General features: G+C 45.8%; 2 protein-coding genes across 7 annotated transcripts in view; both read right to left on the bottom strand.

Annotated features, from left to right (window-relative positions):
• stim1b (stromal interaction molecule 1b) overlaps positions 1-14,679 on the bottom strand; it is a 130,003-nt gene extending 115,324 nt beyond the window's left edge. For all 6 annotated transcript variants that reach the window (XM_048532464.2, XM_048532466.2, XM_048532467.2 and 3 more), the window contains exon 1: positions 14,459-14,679. In XM_048532464.2, coding sequence (XP_048388421.1) covers positions 14,459-14,549 — 91 coding nt within the window. In that variant the 5' untranslated portion in view covers positions 14,550-14,679. The remainder of the gene's footprint in view (positions 1-14,458) is intronic.
• Positions 14,680-22,993: 8,314 nt separating this feature from the next.
• Positions 22,994-25,916, bottom strand: part of rrm1 (ribonucleotide reductase M1 polypeptide) — a 47,418-nt gene continuing 44,495 nt past the window's right edge. The window contains exons 18-19 of the mRNA XM_048533443.2: positions 24,488-24,676; positions 22,994-23,698 (exon numbers count right to left, since the gene is read on the bottom strand). Coding sequence (XP_048389400.1) covers positions 23,516-23,698; positions 24,488-24,676 — 372 coding nt within the window. The 3' untranslated portion in view covers positions 22,994-23,515. The remainder of the gene's footprint in view (positions 23,699-24,487; positions 24,677-25,916) is intronic.

The following is a 25,916-nucleotide window of genomic DNA, read 5'->3' as shown; positions in this document are numbered from 1 at the left end:
TTCCTAACCTAACAGCAGCTTGCCACCACGTTCAAGGGCAATTAGGGATAGGCAAAAATTGCTGGCCTAGCCAGTTACACACACATCCAATGAAGGAAACAAAAAAAAATCACTGGCACAGCCTCTGCGACTTACAAATAAGTAAAAGCAGGTGTGGGCACGCTGGGAGGGCTGGGCAAGTCCATCTGTTACAACAAGGAATCATAAATCAAAGAAACATGATAAATATTGTTCTTTTACCAACTGAACAATGCAAGTTACACAGCATAACACCTGGCAATGATGGGGTACAGTAGATGAAAGTAGATTGACTGCAGTTAAGAGGTCCTGAACAAGGGTTTTGAACTTAACAGAAATGAGGAAGCATGGAATTCATGTTCATGGTTACTGACTGGTCAGAAACTGCCAAGAGATTAAACTGGATTAGTGAGCAAGTCAAGAGTTGTGAGAACAGGGCACTTGAAATGTGAGTCAGACTATTTACTCACATCTGGATAAATTCCGACTTTTGGGTGGAAAGGCATGTTTAAACACTACATCTTGCATTTCTTTAATGGAATAATGTGGCATTCTAACAAAAGTATCCCAAGAATAGGCATAACATCAGCAAAACCTTGCAGATTTTCATGATCAAACATATCCCAGTGTCAACCATTGAATGTGAATTAACTAGCAATAAACCAAAGTGCAGTAAATGTCCTCAAACTAACACCATCAACAAACTAAAATTTATTTCAAAGTATCCAACTCTCCTCAGAAAAATCAAATTTGTTACCTCTCAGTCTGCAAAATATTTGACTCAAATATTTTCATTGTACAGGAACTGGAGCTCTGTACAAGTAGACAAGAGAATTAAAATAAAGCTAAGGACTTGATTTTCAGAGAAGTCTAGAATATAGACACACATATACATGAAAGGATACTGTAATTGTGAATCTACCAGAGGAAGACCACATTGAGATTTCTAACAATTTGGTCTCATGAAAATCAGGAAGTACCAAGTTCATCAAAAATTCTGCTGCTTCCATCTACTCACTAAGAATATTATGGCCGACTTGAGCATGAAATGCAACTAAGATGTTGAGAAAAAAATGGTATATATGTGGGAGCCACATCTCTTATAGATTTACAAACTGAAAGCCCGTGGCACCCCCACCCACCCCCAACTCCCTGCTACACTCTAATAATGGATAGAGTGTTTACGTTATTTTATCCAAGATAGATATATACGAGTCAGGAGAAACTCATCCAATTAAAAGCCCACCTAGTGTGCACAGCTTTCAATTATGTTGTGGCAAGTGACATTGTGAAACTGAATACAAAATATTGACACAGCAGTATACAATGTTAAGCATTGGCACAAAAGAATAGCCAAAAGATATGATGACAGGATTAAGGGTCAGGAACAGAAACATCCTGTCCTGCAGAAGATCTCTAACAGACTGATCACTGAGTTCAGAAAGAAAGGAGGAGAACATGCCTGCCCCCACATCTACATCAATGGAGCAGTGGTGGAATAGGGCAGACTGCATCAAGTTCCTCAGAGTGATGATACAGACAGCCTGGGCTTCCCCCATTGGCCCGATGGTCAAAAAGGTACAACAAACGCCTCTTCTTCCTCAGGAAGCTTGGGAAATTTGACATGTTCATAAGGACCTCACCAACTCCTACAGATGCACCAATGAAAGCATACTGTCCGGGTGCATAATGGCCTGGTACAGCAATTGCTTGGCCCAGGACTGTAAGAAACTACATCACAGAAGCCAACCTTCCATCCATGGGCTCTATTTACTCGGCTCGCAGCTGCTGAAAGGCAGCCAATATCAAAGACCCATCCTACCCCAGTAATCATCGCCTACAGCCTCTTCCGTCAGGCAGAAGATACAGAAACCTGAACACACGCACCAGCAGGTTCAGGAACCGCTTCTTCCTGGCCGTTAATAGACTGATGAATGGACTGTCAAGCCTCAAATTACATTACCTTGCTAACGTTGATCTCGCCTAGCGCATGCCATGTGCAATGTAAGCCGTATGCCTCTGTCCAAATCTTTTTGATCTGTACATCCTTGCTTACCATGATCTGCCTGTACTGACCGTAAACAAAGCTTTTCACTGTACTTTGGTATGTGACAATAAAATTAAACAGCTTTCAGAAAAAAAGTACACAACCAGATATCTTGCCCTGGCAAACAAAAATAATGTCTGGTTATGTGATATGAAGTGAAATACTTTAGTTAAGCACTTGTCACTGAAATTAAAAGCAGCAGGAGCCAACTGAAGCAGTGAGTGAGAAATATCACACAATATGAAAGGATTTTGGTTGAAATGTGATTTTTCTGTAGCATACAAATACTGTAAATAAATCTGGTGACAACACTGAAATAACGTGAGACGTATCTCAAGTGGAAGTGACCTCAGGTTTCTTGCTAACAAATGGATGTTCAATATTTCAACATCCATGGCAGCCAGGGCTCAGGTTTAAATTCCGCAATCAATAGCTTGCTGGGAGAGGTTTGCACTCAATGAGGCTAGTGATACAGGCGATATTGCAAACCTTTTAAAAATTATGACGCGTTTAAATAAAATGAAAATGGAAAGGTTACTAGTTAAATACAAAAATATTTTGTAAAAAGGTATCAGGGGTTATGGAACATGGGTGTGTAGATAGATATCAGCCAGGATCCAAGTGAATGGTGCAACTGTGCAAGGAACTGAATAGATTCCATTGTTTCTATTGTCCTTCATCATCAATGCTTCACTTAGCTCAGCTGGATGATTGTTTTACAATGCAGGCAGATGCCAACACTGGCGCCATCAATTCCCACACTGGCTGCGGTTACCACGAAGGCACCATATTCTCAATCTCACTCACCCTTTACCTGTGGTGTACTGGCCCTCAGATAAGACCATCACCAGTCATTTCTCTCTGATGAGAAAGAGCTCTAAGCAGCTTAGATGACAAAAATATTTTATTACACCAGATACCAAGTTTCAAATGAGTGACACTGGGCTAGAAATGTTAACTCTGTTCCTTTCACCACAGGCGCTGCCAGACTTACATAAGAACTCGGAGCAGGAGTAGGCCGTTCGGCCCTTGGAGCCCATTCTGCCATTCCATAAGATCATGGCTGATCTTTTCGTGGACTCGAATCCACTTACCCACGCTTTCACCGTGTCCCTTTATTGTTTAAAACAAAACTACCTTACCTTTAAAAACATTTACTGAAGTAGCATCAACTACTTCACCGGGCAAGGCATTCCATAGATTAACAACCCTCTGGGTGAAGAAGTTCCTTCTCAATTCAGTGTTAAATCGGATCCCTCTAATCTTGACGCTATGTCCTCTTGTCCTAGCTTCACCTGCCAGTGGGAACATCCTCTCTACTTCTATCTTATGTGTTCCCTTCATAATTTTATATATTTCTATAAGATCCCCTCCCAATCTTCTGAATGCCAACGAATATAACCCCAATCTACTCAGTCTCTCCTCATAAACCAACCCCCTCAACTCCAGAATCAATCTAGTGAACCTCCTCTGCACGCCCTCCAGTGCCAGCAAGTTCCTCAAGTAAGGAGGCCAAAACTGCACCCAGTACTCCAGGATGTGGCCTCAGCAGCACCATCGCCTCTCTGCTTTTAAACTCAATCCTTTTAGCAATGAAGGACAAAATTCCATTTGTCTTCCTAATTACTTGTATCTGCAAACCAACCTTCTGTGATTCATAGACAAGGACACCCAGGTCCCTCTGCACAGCAGCATGCTGCAATTTTTTTACCATTCAAGTAATAATCCTTTTTACTATTACTCCTACCAAAATATATGACTTCACATTTATTTACATTATATTCCATCTGCCAGACCTTTGCTCACTCAATGTATCGATGTTCCTCTGCAAAGTTTCACAGTCCTCTGGATACTTTGCTCTGCCGCTCATCTTAGTGTCATCTGCAAACTTTGACACCCTACACGTGGTCCCCAACTCCAAGTCATGTATATAAATTGTAAATAATTGCAGTCCCAACACCGATCCCTGAGGCACACCACCAGTCACTGATTACCAGCCAGAACAGCACTCATTTATCCCCACTCTTTGTTTCCTGTTAGTCAACCAATCCTCTATCCATGCTAATATTTTACCCCTAACACCATGCATCCTTATCTTATGCAGCAGCCTCTTGTGCGGCACCTTGTTGGAGGCCTTTTGGAAATCCAGGTACATCACATCCACTGGGTCCCCACTGTCCACCTGGCTCGTAATGTCTTCATAGAATTTCAAAAGATTTGTCAAGCATGACCTGCCCTTCATGCTGTGTCTGCCCAACAGGACAATTTCTATCGAGAAGCCTTGCTATTTCTTCCTTGATAATAGATTCAAGCATCTTTCCCACTACAGAGGTTAAGCTATCCGGTCAATAATTCCCCATCTTTTGTCCACCTCCCTTTTTAAACAAAGGCGTCACATTTGTCGTTTTCCAATCTACTGGGATTGCCCCCCAGTCCAGCAAATTTTGGAAAATGACCACTAGTGCACCTGCTATTTCTCCCACCATCTCTTTTAGTACCCTGGCATGCATTCCATCAGGGCCAGAAGACTTTTCAATTCTTATCTCCATTAGCTTGCTCAACACTACCCCTTCCATGATAATGATTATTTCCAGGTCCTCACCTAGCTTTCTCTCTTTGTCAATTACTGGGATGAATTAGTGTCTTTCACTATGAAGACCGATACAAATTACTCGTTTAATGCCTCAGCCATTTCATCATATTTCATAACTAAATTCCCCTTCTCATCCTCTAAAGGGCCTACGTTTACTTTAGCCACTCTTTTTCGTTTTATATATTTATAGAAACTTTATATTCTGTGCTAGTTTTTTCTCATGTTCTATCTTGCTTTTCCTTATAACTCTTTTTGTGGCTTTCTGTTGACCTTTAAAGTTTTCCCAATCTTCTAGTTTCATGCTGTTTTTGGCCACTTTGTATGCCTTCTCTTTCAATTTGATAGTCTCCCTTATTTCCTTAGACACCCGTGGCAGATTACCCTTTTTCTTACAGTCCTCCCTTTTCCTTCAAATACACTTTTGCTGAGCACTTTGTAAAATTGCTTTGAAAGTCCTCCACTGCTCGTCAACTGTCCCACCATAAACATCTTTGTTTCCAGTTTACTTTAGCCAAGTCTTCCTTCATTCTATTGTAGTTCCCCTTGTTCAAGCATAGGACCCTGGTATTGAATTTTATCTTCACTCTCCAGCTGAATTCTAAATTCAACCACCATACTGTGATGACTCCTTCCAAGAGGATCCCTAACTATGAGGTCATTAATTATTCCTGTCTCACTACACAGGACCAGATCTAGGATAGCTTGCTCCCTTGTTGGTTCCATTACATACTGTTCCTGAAAACTATCATGAGTACACTCAACAAACTCCTCCTCAAGGCTACCCTGACCGAGCTGGTTCAACCAATCTACATGTAGATTAAAATCCCCTGTGATAATTGCCGTACCATTTTTACAGGCATTAGTTATTTCTTTGTTTATTGCCCGCCCCAATGTGATGTTATTATTTGGTGGCCTATAGACTACACCTATCTGTGACTTTTTCCTCTTAGAATTTCTAATTTCCACCCAAATGTTTTCAACCTCATTCTCCAACTATATCATTTCTCAGCACCGCTCTGATGTCGTCCTTGAATATCAGAGCTACACCACCTCCTTTACCTTCCTGTCTGTTCTTCCGAATAGTCTGGTACCCTGGATATTTAACTCCCAGTTGTGACCATCCTGTAACCGTGTCTCTGTAATGGCTACCAAATCATATTCATTCGTGATGATTTGTGCCGTTAACTCATCAACCTTGTTACGAATGCTATGAGCATTCAGATAAAGTGCCTTTATGCTAGCTTTCTTATCCTCATGACTTCCAATATCTCTAATAACATCACCTGAGTTATCCTTCCTTTTTGCTTCATTCACAGTCTGCCTTGAACTTAAACCCTCCTGCACACATGCTAACCTGCCGCTTGCCTTTCTATTTACCATCATGCTCCCTGTCATTTTCTCTTTCCCCTTCCCCTCGACTCACTCGTTTAACATCCTAGTGACCACCTTATTTATCCTTTTCACGAGAACACTGGTTCCAGATCTGTTCAGGTGCAGATCGTCCCATCAGTACAGATCCCCCATTGCAAAGCTGATGCTAACGCCCCGTGAAATGAAACCCCTCCTTCCCACACCACTCCTTAGCCACATGTTTACTTCCCTAATTTTCTTATCCCTAAGCCAATCTGCATGTAGCTCGGGCAGTAATCCGGAGATTATGGCCCTCAAGGACCTGTTCCTAGTGTTCGATAATCCCCAAACAGGTCCTCCATCCTAGCCTTGCCTATGTTGTTAGTCCCAATTTGGACCACAACAACTGGATCCTCACCCTCCCGCTCCGATATCCTTTCAAGCCGGTCAGAGATGTCCTGCACCCAGGCACCAGGCAGGCAACACACTATGCGGGACTCCCAGTCTGGCTTGTAAAGGACACTATCAATCCCCCTACAGAATCCCCTATAACTACCACATGTCTTTTTACTCCCCCCTCTTGAATGGCCTTCTGTATCATGGCGCCACGGCGAGCTGGTTCATCCTCCCCGCAGCCCTTCTCCTCATCCTCACAGGGAGCAAGTATCTCGTACCTGTTGGATAAGGTCAAAAGCTGAGGCTCCTCCACTCCTGAACTCAGGATTCGCCTACCTGCTTCACTTGCAGTCACAACCTGTTGCACCTGATCACTAAGTGAATTTGAATTACTTAATCTACCAGGTGTGACTGCCTCTTAAAACCATAAGATCATAAGACATAGGAGTGGAAGTAAGGCCATTCGGCCCATCGAGTCCACTCTGCCATTTAATCATGGCTGATGGGCATTTCAACTCCAATTCACTCACTCGCCCCGTAGCCCTTAATTCCTTGTCAGATCAAGAATTTATTGATCTCTGCCTTGAAGACATTTAACATCCCGGCCTCCACTGCGCTCAGTGGCAATGAATTCCACAGGCCCACCAGTCTCTGGCTGAAGAAATGTCTCCTCATTTCTGTTTTAAATTTACCCCCTCTAATTCTAAGGCTGTGCCCATGGGTCCTAGTCTCCCTGCCTAACAGAAACAACTTCGCAGCGTCCACCCTTTCTAAGCCATACATTATCTTCTAAGTTTCTATTAGATCTCCCCTCAAGCTTCTAAACTCTAATGAGTACAATCCCAGGTTCCTCAGCCATTCATTGTACATTAAACCTAGCATTCCAGGATCATCCGTGTGAATCTCTGCTGGACACACACCAGCACCAGTATGTCCTTCCTTTCCCTCTTGAAATATAGCATCCAGGTAACTCTCCCCCTCCCAGATGTGCCGCAGTGTTTGAAGCTCAGATTCCAGATCTTCAACTCTGAGCCGGAGTTCTTCCAGCAACCAACACTCACTGCAAATGTGGTCACTGCCGTTCACAATGGGATCTGCAGCTACTCGCATCATTCAGCTACAGCACGTCACCTGCCCAGCCATCTCTACGTAGTTAATTACTTTATATAAATTTATGAGTTAAATACTTTCTAACACTTCTCTACTATGGTCTTTTTCAAATAAAACATTAATAGATAACGTTTTAAAAGAAGTAAATTATTAACCAATTACACGATACAGAAGAAATGGAAAAAAATAGAAAAACTCTACGTTACCAACACACCGCTGAGCCCTTTCTTTTAGTTAGAGGAGGAGGGCGGGTGTAGACACTACACGTGTAGCGTCTCAGGTTCAGCCACTGCCTATACATTCCTGGCAGCCCCTGGTCCTTGCTTTCACCTTTCCCTCTGCTGCTGAAAGGCCGAGTCATGCGAGATAAGATTTTTATAATTGAAACGCTTATGTTCCCAGGCTGCCCTCGTGCTTCCTCCTCGACTCCCGCCATTGAAACAACTGAATGACTTGCTGAGTTACTCCAGCAGTTTTAATAATAACATGGTGAATAGCAGCAGGAAGAAGTCATACAGCATGAAAACTGACCCTTCGGTCCGACCAGGCCATACTGAACGTAATCCCAAAGTAAACTAGCCCCACCTGCCTGCTCCGGGTCCATATGCCCCCAAACCACTCCTATTCATGTTCTTATCCAAATGTCTTTTAAACGTTGTAACCGTACCCACATGCACCACTTTCTCTGGAATTTCATTCCACATATGCACCGCTCTGTAAAAAAATTGGCTCCCATGTCTTTTTCAAATCTCTCTCCTGTCACCTTAAAAACGTGCCCCCTCATCTTAAAATCCCCCACCCTGGGGAAAAGACAACTACCATTAACTCTATCTATACCCCTCATTATTTTATAAACTTCTATCAAGTCGCCTCTCAACTTCCTACACTCCAGAGAAAAAAGCTTTTATTTATTTATAACTCAAAATTTTTACATCCAGCAACATCCTAGTAAATCTCTTCCGAACCCTCTCTAGCAAGTCATTGAGCTCTTTGAGCCTATTCTGCCATTCAATGAAATCACAGCTAATCTTCCACTTCAACATCATTATCTTTTAGTATCCTTATATACTCTTATGTTTTTAATATGTAGAAATTTATTATTCACACTTGACCATATTCACTGTCTGAGCCTCCACAGCCCACTGGGACAGAAAAATCCAAACCACACCATCCTTTGCTTGTTTGAGTGCAAAATAGCCTCCCTTTATTTTCAGCATGTGCTCCAGGTTCTAGACCAATCCCAACTCCCTAAGCCAGGAGAAATAACCTTCCTGTCAAACTTTGTAAGGATCTACTATAAAAGGATGAAGTCACTTCTCATTCCTAATTTCTCAGCTTCAGAATCTCTGCAGGAGTTCCTCGGCATGCTCTCTGTTTGATCAACCTGTCCAGATATGTTACGACACACCTCTAGAGCAGGTAGAACTTAGGTCCAGGCCTTATGGCTCAAACACCACCACTGTGCCACGAGACCCCTCCACGTTCCTCAGTGTGGTGTCCTAGGCTCAACCTTCTTCACTAATCACCTGCCTTTCATCACAAAGGTCTAAGCAGGGTTATTCGCTAATGATTGTATGATGTTCAGCATCATTTGCAACTCCTCAAGATTCAGAACCAGCCAATGCCCAAATGCAGCAATACTTATACAACATTAGGTTTGAGCTGGTGTCTGGCTTGAATATTAGTTCCCACATTAAGTACAGAAATCTCCATCAAGCCAGAATTTAACCATTGTCGCCTGACATTTGACGATTTTACCACGGCTCAACCACACCCACTATTAAAATTCTGAACTAGACTAGTCATTTAAATGCAGTGACTACAAAAGCAGGTCAGAGGCTAGGAATCCTGCATTAAATAACTCACGTTCTGACTCCTCAAAGCCTGTCCAGCAACTAAAAGACACAAGACATGAGTGTGATGGAACACTCCCCACTTGCTTGGGTAGGTGCAACCCCAACACCACTCAAGAAGCTTGACACCATCCAGGACAAAAGTAGTCCGCGCGATTGGCACCACGTCCACAAACTCTACCCCTCCACCACCAATGCTCAGTTACAGTAGTGTGTAACATCTACACACTACATTGCAATTCCTCAAGGCCCCCTCAGACAGCACCTTCCAAATCCATCACGACTATCTAAAAAGACATGGGAACACCATCCCCTGCATGCTCCCCTTCAAGCCACTCACCAGCCTGACTTGTGAACATATCGCTTTTTTTTTCAGGGACACTGGGTCAACATCTTCTCTAAGGGCATACAGCACATGGATAACTGCAGTTTAACACATCAGTTCACTCAGTTTCTCAAGGGGAAGCAGGGATGGACAATAAATGGATGGGCCAGCCAGCCATGTCCCAAGAATTAATTTTTTTGTCTTAAAAGTGTGAGAACAGACAGGCTGGATTGTGATAAACAAAAGTGATCTAGATCCTAGATGATTTAGACTGCCGAGCCTTTGGCATTGATCTTTAACTCGTCATTGTCTACAGGAATAGTGCCAGATGACTGGAGGATAGCAAATGTGGTTCCCCTGTTCAAGAAGGGGAGTAGAGACAACCCTGGTAATTATAGACCAGTGAGCCTTACCTCAGTTGTTGGTAAGTGTTGGAAAAGGTTATAAGGGATAGGATTTATAATCATCTGGAAAAGAATAAATTGATTAGGGATAGTCAGCACGGTTTTGTGAAGGGAAGGCCGTGCCTCACAAACCTTATTGAGCTCTTTGAGAAGGTGACCAGACAGGTAGATGAGAGTAAACCGGTTGATGTGGTGTATATGGATTTCAGCAAGGTGTTCGATAAGGTTTCCCACAGTAGGCTATTGTACAAAATGCGGAGGAATGGAATTGTGGGAGATATAGCAGTTTGGATCGGAAATTGGCTTGCTGAAAGAAGACAGAGGGTGGTAGTTGATGGGAAATGTTCATCCTGGAGACCAGTTACTAGTGGTGTACCGCAAGGGTCGGTGTTGGGTCCACTGCTGTTTGTCATTTTTATAAATGACCTGGATGAGGGCGTAGAAGGATGGGTTAGTAAATTTGCAGACGACACTAAGGTCGGTGGAGTTGTGGATAGTGACGAAGGATGCTGTAGGATGCAGAGAGACATAGATAAGCTGCAGAGCTGGGCTGAGAGGTGGTAAATGGAGTTTAATGCGGACAAGTGTGAGGGGATGTACCTTGGTAGGAGTAACCGGAAGGCAAAGTACTGGGCTAATGGTAAGATTCTTGGTAGTATAGATGAGCAGAGAGATCTCGGTGTCCATGTACACAGATCCTTGAAAGTTGCCACGGCTGTTAAGAAGGCATACAGTGTTTTAGCTTTTATTAATAGAGGGATCGAGTTCCGGAACCAAGAGGTTATGGTGAAGCTGTACAAAACTCTGGCGCGGCTGCACTTGGAATATTGCGTACAGTTCTGGTCACCGCATTATAAGAAGGATGTGGAAGCTTTGGAACGGGTGCAGAGGAGATTTACTAGGAAGTTGCCTGGTATGGAGGGAAGGTCTTACAAGGAAAGGCTGAGGGACTTGAGGCTGTTTTCATTAGAGAGAAGAAGGTTGAGAGGTGACTTAATTGAAACATATAAAATAATCAGAGGGTTAGATAAGGTGGATAGGGACAGCCACTTTCCTAGGATGGTGACGGCGAGCACGAGGGGGCATAGCTTTAAATTGAGGGGTGAAAGATATAGGACAGATGTCAGAGGTTGTTTCTTTACTCAGAGAGTAGTAAGGGAATGGAACGCTTTGCCTGCAACGGTAGTAGATTCGCCAACTTTAGCATATGGACGTACATGGAATAGTGTAGGTCAGATAGGCTTCAGATCGGTGTGACAGATCAGCACAACATCGAGGGCCGAAGGGCCTGTACTGTGCAGTAACGTTCTACGTTCTATCCTGCTGAGCTAGGGACAATTTCCAAATTTGCAAAGGACACAAAAGTTAGGAGAATCGTAGAGTGAGAAGAACAATGAACATTGATGTAAGAGCAGGTACAAAGAGCTGTATAAGACCATTGGGTAAGCCACAGCTGAAGTACTATGTGCGGAACTGGTTGACTCTATGACTCCAAGACACCAGAATGATCACAATTGGAATATGGTGTCCAGTTCTGGGCATCATACTTGAAGAGAGAATGAACTGTACAGAGTACAGAAGAGGTTTACGGGAATGAAGTAAGATAACTCAGTTACGAAGAAAGACTGCAGAAATTGGAAGTGTTTCCTTCGAGAGGAGAAAGCTACATGGAACTCTGGTAAACATTTTCAAAATCACGAGGGTACATTTTTTATTCATTTGTGGGATGCGGGCATCACTGGCTGGTGAATATTTATTGCCCATCCCTAGTTGCCGCTGAGAAAGTGGTGATGAGCTGCCTTCTTGAAGTGTTGCACTCCATTTGCTGTGCGTACACTGACAATGCCCTTAGGGAGGGACACTGAACAGTGTGCATTGGGTGTAACTGTTCCGTGCTGAGAGGTTCCGGCCTTCAACCACTCACCGGACGAAGAGTTGATTGAAACATCGAAGTGGACACTGCATGATTATGAAATAAAAACGGTGTGCAGCAGCTAGGGGGAAAAGGCAGGAGTTTGGCACGAACAATCAGTGCAGGCATGTATGGCTTTCTTCCACACCACAACAATTTTGTGATCGTGCCCTAACACATGCAAAGCCCATACCTCGGCATACACAGATCTATGTCTTTGAGTATGCCCTGCCCTGGGAACACAGACATACCTGTCCCTGAGTGAACACTGGACCAATATTCAGAGCCCAGTCCCCCAGCTGCAGGTATACACAACTTGTCCCCCTGTCACTGGGCACACCATAACCACGTTCCCAGGTACGCACTCCCCCCTGCCAACCACGTTCCCAGGTACGCACTCCCCCCTGCCAACCACGTTCCCAGGTACGCACTCCCCCCTGCCAACCACGTTCCCAGGTACGCACTCCCCCCTGCCAACCACGTTCCCAGGTACACACTCCCCAGGTACACACTGCCCCCTGCCAACCACGTTCCCAGGTACGCACTCCCCCCTGCCAACCACGTTCCCAGGTACGCACTCCCCCCTGCCAACCACGTTCCCAGGTACGCACTCCCCAGGTACACACTGCCCCCTGCCAACCACGCTCCCAGGTACGCACTCCCCCTGCCAACCACGTTCCCAGGTACGCACTCCCCCCTGCCAACCACGTTCCCAGGTACGCACTCCCCCCTGCCAACCACGTTCCCAGGTACGCACTCCCCCCTGCCAACCACGTTCCCAGGTACGCACTCCCCCCTGCCAACCACGTTCCCAGGTACGCACTCCCCCCTGCCAACCACGTTCCCAGGTACGCACTCTCCCCTGCCAACCACGTTCCCAGGTACGCACTCTCCCCTGCCAACCACGTTCCCAGGTACGCACTCTCCCCTGCCAACCACGTTCCCAGGTACGCACTCTCCCCTGCCAACCACGTTCCCAGGTACGCACTCTCCCCTGCCAACCACGTTCCCAGGTACGCACTCTCCCCTGCCAACCACGTTCCCAGGTACGCACTGTCCCCTGCCAACCACGTTCCCAGGTACGCACTGTCCCCTGCCTACCACGTTCCCAGGTACGCACTGTCCCCTGCCAACCACGTTCCCAGGTACGCACTCTCCCCTGCCAACCACGTTCCCAGGTACGCACTCCCCCTTGCCAACCAAGTTCCCAGGTACGCACTCTCCCCTGCCAACCACGTTCCCAGGTACGCACTCTCCCCTGCCAACCACGTTCCCAGGTACGCACTCCCCCCTGCCAACCACGTTCCCAGGTACGCACTCTCCCCTTGCCAACCACGTTCCCAGGTACGCACTCCCCCCTGCCAACCACGTTCCCAGGTACGCACTGCCCCCTGCCAACCACGTTCCCAGGTACGCATTCCCCCCTGCCAACCACTTTACCAGGTACGCACTGCCCCTTGCCAGCCACGTTCCCAGGTACACACTCTCCCCTTGCCAACCACGTTCCCAGGTACGCACTCCCCCCTGCCAACCACTTTACCAGGTACGCACTGCCCCTTGCCAGCCACGTTCCCAGGTACACACTCTCCCCTTGCCAACCACGTTCCCAGGTACGCACTCCCCCCTGCCAACCACGTTCCCAGGTACGCACTCCCCCCTGCCAACCACGTTCCCAGGTACGCACTGCCCCCTGCCAACCACGTTCCCAGGTACGCACTGCCCCCTGCCAACCACGTTCCCAGGTACGCACTCTCCCCTGCCAACCACGTTCCCAGGTACGCACTCCCCCCTGCCAACCACGTTCCCAGGTACGCACTCCCCCCTGCCAACCACGTTCCCAGGTACGCACTGCCCCCTGCCAACCACGTTCCCAGGTACGCACTGCCCCCTGCCAACCACGTTCCCAGGTACGCACTCCCCCCTGCCAACCACTTTACCAGGTACGCACTGCCCCTTGCCAGCCACGTTCCCAGGTACACACTCTCCCCTTGCCAACCACGTTCCCAGGTACGCACTCCCCCCTGCCAACCACTTTACCAGGTACGCACTGCCCCTTGCCAGCCACGTTCCCAGGTACACACTCTCCCCTTGCCAACCACGTTCCCAGGTACGCACTCCCCCCTGCCAACCACGTTCCCAGGTACGCACTCCCCCCTGCCAACCACGTTCCCAGGTACGCACTCCCCCCTGCCAACCACGTTCCCAGGTACGCACTCTCCCCTGCCAACCACGTTCCCAGGTACGCACTCCCCCCTGCCAACCACGTTCCCAGGTACGCACTGCCCCTTGCCAGCCACTCCAATCCCCAGCGCCATATCACCAGGTACTCTCAGCCATTCCTCCCCCAGCACACCCGAGTATACTCCCCCCCCCCCCCCCCCCCCGCAACCCCCAGCGTGCAGCCAAGGCTCCGATACGAACTCTCCCCCCAACACCGCAAGGCCCCTCACCTGCCCCGGCCACCTCCTCCAGCGTGGCCCCGCTCCACCGCACAGTCGCTGCGCACAGCAACCAGGCCAGGAGGGCGGCTGCGGCCTCCATGACTGCCGCTCTTGGTGCTGATATGCCTGGAGAGTGGCTGGACGCTCTCTGTCTGTCTATATCTCTGTGTGTGTCTCTCTCTGTCTCCCCTGGGGGTGGGGTAGTGACGGTGGGGAAGGAAGGGGTCGGGGCGGGGGGGGGGGGGGGGGGGCGTGCGGAGAACGCTCCCGGTCTCTCCACCTCAAGCCGCCGCGCCGCCCCCTCTGCTGCACTTGCGCAGCGAAGGGCAGCCGATCACGCAAGCGCAGCTCGCCGCCAGCCTGTGATAGTACAGGGCACCGCCATCTTTCTTGCAGGCAACGCGAACAGCCAGCACATAACCTGAGACCATGGTGTTGTGTAATCTAATCCCACAACCCAGTTTTCTGCCGGTTGCTGTGTTGGGCCTGGGTAAGACTTCACCTGCGAGTACCATGTGTAGTTTTAGTTCCCTTGTAATGAAGACTGGGGATGCTCTGAAAAACAAGTTACTGGAGAAATGTAGCAGGGCTGGCAGTATCTCTGAAGAGAAAGCAGAATTAGCATTTCAAGTCACCTGGCAACTCAGCAGATCTCATTTCCTACTCAATATATTTTAATGTCGCTGTTTTCTGTAAAGCAGCGCAATAATCCTCTTAAAAATTGATAAATACTGGAACTGCTGGAAATCCATAACGAGAGCAAAGCACTAGAGAAACCCAGAGATAACGGGAACTGCAGCTGCTGGAGAATCCGTGGTAACAAAGTGTGCGGCTGGATGAACACAGCAGGCCAAGCAGCTTTTTCTGATGCAGGGTCTAGACGCTAAATGTCAGCTTTTGTGCTCCTAACATGCTGCTTGGCCTGCTGTGTGCATTCAGCTCCACACTTTGTTATCACTAAAGAAACCCACAGGGTCCGACAGCATCTGGACAGACAGAAGACAGCTTTGAACAGTCATGACATGAAACATTCAGAGATAGTAGGAACTGTCGATGTTGGAGTCTGACATAACAAGGTATAGAACTGGATGAACTCAGCAGGCCAGGCAGCATCAGAGGAGCAGGAAAGCTGACCTTTCGGGTCTGGACCCTTCTTCAGAAATGGGGGAGGGGAAGAGGACTCAAATAAATAGAGGGGGAGGCAAAGATGGAAGGTGGATAGAGGAACTTATAGATGGAGAGAAAACAGGTCTAGGAGGCAGGGATGGAGCTAGTAATAGGTGAGTGTAGGGAGGGAGTTGGGATGGAGGTTGGTCAGTGGGAGGGAGGACACAGGTCAAGGAGGCAAGTAGATATGAAGTGGGGGTTGGTCGGTGAGGTCAGAGGAACGGACAGATGGGTGAAAAAAACAGGTCAAGGAGGAAGGGATGCGCTGGGCTGGTCTTGGGATAAGGTCAGAGGTGGGGAGATTTTGAAGCTTGTGAAGTCCACATTGGGATCACTGGGCTGCAGCATTCCCAAGTGGAATAGTGCTGTTCATCCAGCCTTTGGGTGGCATGATTATGGCACTGGAGGATGCATAGGATGGACATGTCATCCAAGAAGTGGGAGAGGGAGCTGAAGTGGTTCGCACCTGGGAGACATTCAGCATTAACTGTTTCTCTCTCCACAGATGCCATTAGACCCCCCCCCCCCCACCGAGTATCTCTTGTTTATTATGATTTCTTTTAACCTGAACTAATTATATATGTTATCACAAACCAAAAATGATTTAGATTATCAATTTGGCTACCATTTTACAATTTGTAATGGATACTGGTTTTAGCAACAGGCCAGAGTAAAAAGCAAGTGAACAGACCTGTACAAAGACACTGGTTCAGCTTCAACTGCAGCAGCATCTTAAACTGTCCCTCAAGATTATGACTTTCTTCCACTCTGTTGTGGGCCTTGACGGACTAAACAATACTGGTTCCGCACACACGGCCATAGGTGGACGAGGTGTATGTGAGGAGGCTAGTGGATAAAGGTCATAGAATGCCAAAGCAGGTTTTGGTAAACCATGGCATAAACACTGATCCAGCTTCAACCAGAGCAACACCCAGTTCCAGAAACCAGAAACTTTACAGCGGCACAGAACGTGAAAGAATTACTTACAGAAATTAGGATAGCAAAAGTATGAAAAAAAACACTAAATAAAACCCAAATGCTGTAAAGCTAAGAAGGGTCTCTTCACAGATGCTGCCAGACCTGCTGGGCTTTTCCAGCATCTTCTGGTTTTATTCTTAAAAAATAACTAAGTTTTCCTTTATTTTACCCACCAAAGGCATATTGTGAATAACCTTAGGATAAACAGGCCAAGAGGAAAGAGTCAGGCTCATTAAACATTGCAAGTGGCAACCCGTGGGTGCAGCCAAATGTCGGCAAAGGTTTTAGTTGAGTACCTCATATCTACATTCACAAAGAAATCTGAGAAGACAATCATCAGGAAGAAGATATTTGTGATATTAGCAGGCTTAAAATTGGATAAATCCTCAGGCCCAGCTGTCTCCCACAGCAACCTGGGATACGAGGAGATTGCAGGGATCCTGACATTAATTTCCAAATTCTCTTTGGTCAAAGGAGGGGTGGCAGATGACTGGAGGACAGCCAATGTTACCATTATTCAAACAGGGTGTAGAGATAACTAGGAAACTAAGGCCAATGAATTGAACAGTTGCAGTAGAAAAATTCTGAAGACTTAAGTCTCTGGGGAAGAGGCATGGATCAAGGGGTGTCAGCATGGCTTTGTCACAGGAGATCATATCTCACAGGTTCACTTTTTCAAGGACATGACTAAACACATGAATGAGGATAGTCCAGTTGATATGTTCTAAATGGACTTCAGTAAAGTTTTTGACAAGACTGGACAAGGAGGTAAAAGCCCATGGATTCAGAAGAAATTGGCAGATTAGATCCAGAACTGGCTAGGCAGCAGAAATCAGAGGGTAAAGGGTGTTGTTTGCATTAGCCTCTCTGCGAAGTGAGAAAATTTGTTAACAGTTCTGGATGTGAGTTTGCTCGGTGAGCTGGAAGGTTCGTTTTCAGATGTTTCGTCACCATACTAGGTAACATCATCCGTGAGCCTCCGACGAAGCTCACTGATGATGTTACCTTGTATGGTGACGAAACATCTGAAAACAAACCTTCCAGCTCACCGAGCAAACTCACATCCAGAACCTCAAGCTGAGCTACAAATCTTCTCAAAACTCACTATTTGTTAAGAGTAGCCAAAATGGTGAGGGTGCTGCAGAGATGGATAAATTCGAATTCATTAAAAATCTGGAATTAAGTCTAATAGTGACCATGTAATATTAATAACTGTTGCAGAAACCCATCTTCACTTATTATCCTTACCTGGACAGGCCAGCACCTGTCTCCAATGTTGTTGAATTCTAACAGCTTCCTGGGCAATTAAGGAAGAGGAATAAATGTTTCGAGTCAAGGGTGCTCACCCCATGAACAAGAGCAGCCGAGGGGTAGGTCCTGGAGGAGAGTCCAAGACAGAAGCCAGCAGATGGAGGCAGTAACGCCTTGTGTTTTGAAGCCCGGTGGGCATAGACTCAGTGGAAAAGGACCGTAAGTTTAATGTATTCAAGTCATTTTTATTCTGTCCGGACTATTAAACTCTTGGGCATCTGCACCTAGGTACCCTGTACCTAAGATGGCACCAAGGGGCAATATTACAGCCTTTTCACTGGACTCATTCTAGTGAAATAAAGGCTATTCTATTCCAAATTTCAAAGACAACTGTGCCTATAAAGGACTGTGTGCTGAGTAAATCAGTTTATGTCTGCCCAGTTTGTCCTTAAGGAACAGATCAGGAGGGTGATGGAATACTCGCCACTTGCAACACACAAAACAAAGATACAAAAGAGAAGTACAGCACAGGAACAGGCCATTCAACCCTTCAAGCTTGTGCTGATCATCATGGCCTGACTAAACTAAAAACAAACAAACCTTCTGCTCTTACTCGGTCTGTATCCCCCTGTTCCCTCCCTATTCACGTAACCATCCCGATGCCCATAAAATGTCACCAACAACATGCCTGCTTCCACTTCCTCCTCTGGTAGTACATTCTAGGCTCCTACCACTCTGCGTGAAAAGCTTTCCTCGCACATCTCCCTTAAACTTTTGCTCTCTCACCTTGAGCTTGTGGCCCCCTGTAACTGAAATTTCAACTCTGGGAAAAAGCCTCTGACTATCAACCCTAACTATGCCTCTTAATTTTGTAGAGCTCTATCAGGTCTCCTCTCAGCTGCCATCTTTCCAGTGAAAACAATCCTAGTCTTTTTAACCTTTCCTCACAGCCAATGCTGTGAGACCAGGCAACATTCTGGTGAACCTGCTCTGCACTAAGCTCTTACGTTCTTCTGGTAGTGTGGTGACCAAAACTGCACGCAAAAGGCCTTATAAGAGTTTTGTATAGCTGCTACATTATTTGCCAACTCTTGAACTCCACGCCACAGTCAATGAAGCAAGCATGCCATATACCCTCTTAATCATTTTGGCCACGTGTTACCATTTTTACGGAACTGTGGATCTGCATGCCCAGATCCGTCTGTATGTTAACATTCCTAAAGGTTCTTCCATTAACTGTATAATTCATGCCTAAATTTGACACTCCAAAATGCATCACCTTGCATTTGTCTGGATTAAACTCCATCTGCCATTTCTGTGCCTGAGTTACAAATCTACATCCTGTTGTAATCTTTCAATCGTCAGCACTATGGGCAACTCCATCATTCTTTATGTCATATGCAAATTTACTAATCAGGCCATCCACATTTTCCCCAAGATCATTTATATATTCTGTAGACAACAGACAACCTAAGGCTGATCCCAGTGGAACACCACTAGTTATTGATAACCAGTCTCCATTCTGAAAAACACCTTCCACTGCTACCCTCTGTCTTTTCTGACCAAGCCAGTTTTGAATCTAGCTAGCCATCCCACCCCAAATGCCATGTGATTTTAGTTTTTGTAGCACTTCTATCAAATGCCTTACTAAAGTCCACATAAACTATATCCACAGCTCTTCCCTCAAGTATCTTTATCATCTCTTCAAAAAGTAAATGTGATCAGGCTGGTGAGACATGACCTTCCCCATATGAAAACATGCTGCCTATCGCTAATTAGTCCATTTTCTTCCAAATGTGCATAAATCCTGTCCCTCAGGATCTTCTCCAAGAGGTTCCCCACCACAGATGTCAGGCTCAGTGGCCTATAACTGACTGGATTATCCCTGCTTCCTTCTTTAAACAAGGGAACAATACTGGCCAACTCCATTGGAACCTCGCCTGTGGTCAAGGAAGATGTGAAGATATCTGCTAATGCCCCAGCTATTTCTTCCTGTTCCTCTTGCAAGAACCTGGGATTTATCCCATCTGGCCCTGGGGACTAGTTTTCCTTAATGCAATGTAGGATACCTGAAACTTCCTCCTTTAATATATAATGCAGTATTCACACAATCATCCCTGACCTCGACATCAGGCACGTCCTTATCCTTCGTGAATATTGATACAAAGTATTTATTAAGGATCTCTCCCAAGGTTTTGGAGTAGATCTGTAGCTCGGGTTGTGGGTGTTGCGGTTGGTTGGCTCGCCGAGCTGGTTCGTTGTTCCGCAGACGTTTCGTTACCGTACTGGATAACATCCTCAGTGCAGCCTCTGATGAAACGCCGGTGTGTTTTCCCATCTGGTTTTCAAACTCTGGGGTCCGTTGCGATGGTTTCTCTCACTTTGGGGTTACCTCTGTAGTGGAATGTCAATGGGTTCGAATTCGACATGTTTATTAATAGCATGCTTCACCGAGTGCCATGCTTCCAGGAATTATCATGCTTGTCCCAGGATCTTGTTGTTGCCCCAGGCGAAGTCGTGGTTCTCCTTAGTCGTGGTTCTCCTTGTCCATGTTGTTGGAGATGAGTGAGTATTGGCCGTGTCTTCTTGTAGCCAGTTGATGTTCATGTCCTCTTGTTGTTAGTTTCCTTCCTGTTTGTCCCACGTAGTGTTTCTCACAGTCTCTGCAGGGGATCTTGTAAATGACATTGGTCCTGTCCATGGCGGGGAGTGGGTCTTTAGTTCGGGTGAGCACTTGTCTTAGAGTTGATGTGAGCTTGCGTGTCACTCTGATGACTAGCAGTCGTAGGAGTCTTGGTGATTTCTGACGTGTTCCTGAAGCAGGGTAGTGTAATGAGTGTGTCGGGGCGTGTAGAATCTTTCTGATGCTATTCCTGTAGGCATCTCCTGACCCAGTTCTTTGGATACCCATTATCCTTGAACACTTGGAAGAGGTATTCCTCCTCCTCTCGGCATAGTTCCGTGTTGCTGCAGTGTGTTGTTGCCCTTTTAAACAGAGCTTGCACGCAGCTTCGTTTGGGTGTGCTGGGATGGTTACTATTAAAGTTCTGTACCTGGTCTGTGTGTGCGACTTTTCGGTGTACTTTCATTTGCAGTTCCCCATTTATCTTGCACTGTACCGTGACGTCCAGGAACGGGAGTTGTTTGTTCTCCTCTTGAGAGAGGACTACTCATCACACTACCCTGCATCAGGAACACGTCAGAAATCACCACAAGACTCCTACGACCGCTAGGCATCAGAGTGGCACACAAGCCCACATCTGCCCGACGACATGCGTTCACCCACTCCCCGCCATGGACAGGACCAGTGTCATTTACAAGATCCCCTGCAGAGACTGTGAGAAACACTACGTGGGACAAACTGGAAGGAAACTAACAACAAGAGGACATGAACATCAACTGGCTACAAGAAGACACGGCCAATACTCACTCATCTCAATCCACATGGACAAGGAGAACCACGACTTCAACTGGGGCAACACCAAGAGCCTGGGACAGGCAAAGCAGAGACAAGCACAAGTCTTCCTGGAAGTATGGCACTAATAAACATATTGACTTGACCCCATATACATTCCACTACGGAGGAAACCTGGAAGTGAGACAATCCATCGCAACGGAGCCCAGAGTTTTAAAAACCAGGTGGGAAAACACACTGATGCGAAACGTCTGCGGAACAACAACCAGCTCAGCGAGCCAACCAACCTCAAGGATCTCTCCCATTATCTGTGGCTCCAAACAACTTCCCTCCTTTGTCCTTGAGGGGGCCTACTCTTTCCCTTGCTATCCTCTAATATATGCATACAAAAGCCTTAGGATTACATTGATCCAGGCAGGATAATCCTAACACCACAAAGTTCGACACTATCCAGGGCAAAGCAGCCCAAATTGATCAATACTTCATCCTCTACCGTCAAATTTCTAACCCACAATCAAAACATCGTGGCAGCAGTTTAACAGCTACAAGATGCATTGCAGAAGTTAATCAAGGGTCCTCTGACAGAACCATTCACAACCTCTATCACCCATAGCAAGAGTCATACAGCATCAAAACAGACCATTCGGTCCAACTTGTCCATTCTACCCAGGTTTCCCAAGCTAAACCAGGCAGCAGATATTGGACATTTGGGGTCATGAGCTCAGAGGCAGCAATATTTGTCATTGAACTTAAGAGTCAATTTTTATTTTATTCATTCCCAGGATGTGGGCTTCGCTGTCTGGCCCAGCATTTCGCTGGGGAGCTGCTTCTTGAACTGCTGCAGCCTGTACGCTGAAGGTTGACCCACAATATCCTTAGGGAAGGTGTTTAGGAAACTGAAAGAACAGTGATGTATTTCAAAATTAGAATGATGAGTGGGCTTGGAGGGAAACTTGCAGGTGGTGTTCCCATGTATCTGCTGGCCTTGTCCTTCTCAATGGAAATGGTCATAGGTTTGAGTCATGATGCTCATTTAAAGACTTGCACTTTTCAGCTGAGTAATGTACCGTTCCAAGTCCTCATTGCTGCTGCAATTGCAGTAGAAGGCCATGAATAGAGAGATGTTTGTCTATTTTGAGAACCCTGCCTTGTCAACTCTTCCCCTACCCAACAGTCAGTCCCAGATTCTTAGTAGGCTCACACAAAGTCTGACCTTAAAATGGGTTCATTACCAAGAAAAAGTAGGGGAAATGCCACTATGAGGTGAGGGACTAAAACTTCAAATGAAGAATTGCAATTGCATCGGCCTTCATTATACACAAGTCCTAAGTACTCTACCAATTGCCACAATGCTGACAGATGTGCAAAACTATCATTCCGAACCATCAAGAACTTCTACATGGAAACTCAGGACATGGGAGAGCTGCAATGGAACACAACTAGATCAACCAAAAGGCACCAAAGATAATGAGGTGTGATCATGCTACTTTTACCAACTCCAGATATCTCCAAAGTACTTCACAACCTGCCAAGTACTTTTGAAGCATTGTCACTGGGTTTGTGTCGGATACCTTTTGGAGGTTCAGAACTTAAGTACTTAACAGGAATTTTCAATTTAGAGTCTGTGTTCAATTTCTTGAGTACAGTCTGAAAGTATGACATTGGTGTAAATACACTACCACTGAGCTATGTACCAAATGAATCCAGCCCAACCTTCAGAAAGAGAGAGAAAATGCTTTATAGGCAAGTTTAATGATGGTTCACCATTCATAATAGTTAAGAAACTGTACAAGGAATATACACCAAGAATCATGAGCTTATAGTTGAACAATAATCAAACCACCCACCTAATCCTTTGGCAGTGAGTGCAGTAGCACCTGGGACATAATGCTCACAATCCAGTATTATTGAAACCATACCATCAGCAGCTCCTTCTCAAAGGGAACCCACTCAACAATACAGCACTCACCCAAACTCTCAATTCAAAAGCTGCTCGATGGCTACAGCTAGTGCTGTGCCTTCCACAAAAGCTGTATACCAAGTGTAAGGATAAAATGATCTCCTAGCAATGACCTCATTAGTTCTGCATTTAAATCCAGGTTGGACAAAGATTCACATGACAATGTATCGGTTAACAGATGAGATCTGGTGAACTGATAGGGGTCCTTGAATGCCCCTTGTCGCTGGGTTGCCAGTGACACCTAAACCCAGAATTAAAAAGCACACTGGCGAAGCCTCAGGGAACAGCCCTGGGTTTAAGAGCCACACATCAGGCAATCTGCTCTGTTCTCCAGAGAACACACCATGGCTGCTTTGTTCTTCTCCTTTGTGCTTGCAGCCACTGTTGCAATTTCCTGGAGATTTTCCTTATTCAAAGTGAACTGGATAGGATTGGCTGCAGGTCGGGTCCTTAAATAATACATGCCAGTCTTCAGTCCCTGTGAAGTAAAGCAGAGGGGCTTTCAATGTGGCAGGTTGAATCTTACAGGTCTCAATATCTTGCAATAACTTAGTCTTTTTCAGGGTTAATTCTCCAAGACATTTCAACATAGGAATAGGATATTTTAGGACAGGTGACCAAGATCTTAGTCAAACCTTTTCAGGTGTCTGAAGGGAGGAGACTGCAGTGGAGGGATAAGTGTTTTGGGAAGAAATTCCAAAGTTTGTAATAAAAATAGAATTCAACAGCTATCAACAGTTGAATGATTAAAATCACAACGTTCAAGAAAGCATAACTGCAGGCACACCAAGATCTCAGCAGTTTGGATAGAATGTTATTTCACAGTCATATACAAATAGTTTTTCATTCATCTGCATACCCCCAACACCTCAAGTTTGGTCCCCTTCTGAGTGAAGGCATTCACTCTTGTAGGGAAAGGAGAACGTGCCATAAACACCAATAGCCTCAGCAAGTCAATGAACAAGTCGAAATATTGTTAGTAGCAGATTCAACTTGTGGGAAGGGGTTAGATATTAACTAGTGGGAATAGAATACTGATCCCAGAGTTCAATCAAGCTTGCACATATCCATTCCCCTAGAGAGTTGGGAGTTTTCTTTTAATTGCTAGTTCCACTCAAGGACTCATCAATTTTAACTCCCCATTTCCTGTATTCATGTGCGCACAACCCACTGAAAGAGATATTTCGGTCATCTCTTTGCACCAATCTTTTCACTTTGTTCCTGCCATTTGGCACATGGGATCCACATCACCACCCTGATGATTTACCTGTTTCCAGCCATAGAAATGCATGCTGGTCAGCTTGCCATAATTAGGCTCAGCAACATGGATGTTGAGTGATTGGCTCTGATCAATGTAAGCCCCACGGTCTGCTGCCATCTTAATCACAATCTTCTGCGATATCTCCCAGACTGTCTTGTATAGTGACTTCAGGTCCTCAGGGATCCCCTCAATGCTCTGCCAAAAGGAAAGGTTCATTGCTTCAGCAGACCATCATGCTGAAAAAGACAGGCTTAAAATATGTCTGCATAAGATGGCACAGTACAGCTCCGCACCACCCCCCCACCCTTAATTAATATGCCTCTGCTCCTTCACTGTTCTTTTAATTATTCCTTTAGTTATTCCACAATTATTCCTTTAGTTATTCCACTGCTTATAACACATACGATGGCAGGATTTGTTCAGCATAATGGTGACTACTGTAATTCTGAAATTCACCATCCATTTTTTTGCTGCTTCTTGGACAAAGCCTTTGATGAATGTATTCACAGCTGAAATATAATGGGAGGAATCCAAAAATTTGGTGAGGTAAAGGTGGTGTAGAGCAAATCTATTATCTGGAGGCAGGCCATTTAGCAGCATAGCAAGGAATTACTTCATAAAGATACTGGATATCTTGAACTCATCCTTCAAAACAGTTGGAAGCCAATGAAAATGTCAAAGCAGATTGATACGACTTGTTAGGCCCAGACTATTAGGGATTATAGTATTCGAGAGGGTAAAAATTAAGCTAATAAAAAAAACAGCCATGTTTGATTACAATGACAGAACAGAGTCAATTACTGTTGTGTTGCAATCTTGAATTGCGATGGGCTGTGTAACACTAGAAGTATTTAGTTGTCACACCAAGTGTGGGAACATTAGGAACAATTTAAGGCAGAGTTAATGGGAAATGGATTGCCTTCAGGACTTGTAGACTTACATTTATATATTGGAAGTCTCAAAGTCATGGAGGTTGCAGACTCCAGTGAAACTTTGGTGTTCTGTCCCGCTTATTTACACGCCTCGGTTTGCTGGGGTGGTTGGTATCACTTCCGGTTCTGTTTTTCAGTGGTCTGTGTAATCGGGTCCAGTTCAATGTGTTTATTGATGGAGTTTCAGTAGAAGTGCCAGCATAACAGCACAAGCCAAACAGTGACATGCGAGGAATTCCTGGGGGTCTGGCATTCCAACCAGAACTTCATCCACAAACATATTGAACTGGACCCAATATACAAACCACTGAGAAACAGAACCGGAAGTAATACCAACCACCCCAGCAAACTGAGCATGTAAATAACAAGTGGGAAAGAACACCAGCGCTTCACCAGAGGCTCACTGAATGTCACCTAGCAGAATGACAAAAGGTCTGTAATCAAACACACCAGTTCAGCGAGCAAGACTGCAACCTCATCCACGACCCAAGCTACAAATCTTC

Source organism: Stegostoma tigrinum, chromosome 6, assembly GCF_030684315.1.
Source record: "Stegostoma tigrinum isolate sSteTig4 chromosome 6, sSteTig4.hap1, whole genome shotgun sequence".
Lineage (NCBI taxonomy): Eukaryota > Metazoa > Chordata > Chondrichthyes > Orectolobiformes > Stegostomatidae > Stegostoma > Stegostoma tigrinum.
This window is presented reverse-complemented; position numbering and strand designations above follow the sequence as displayed.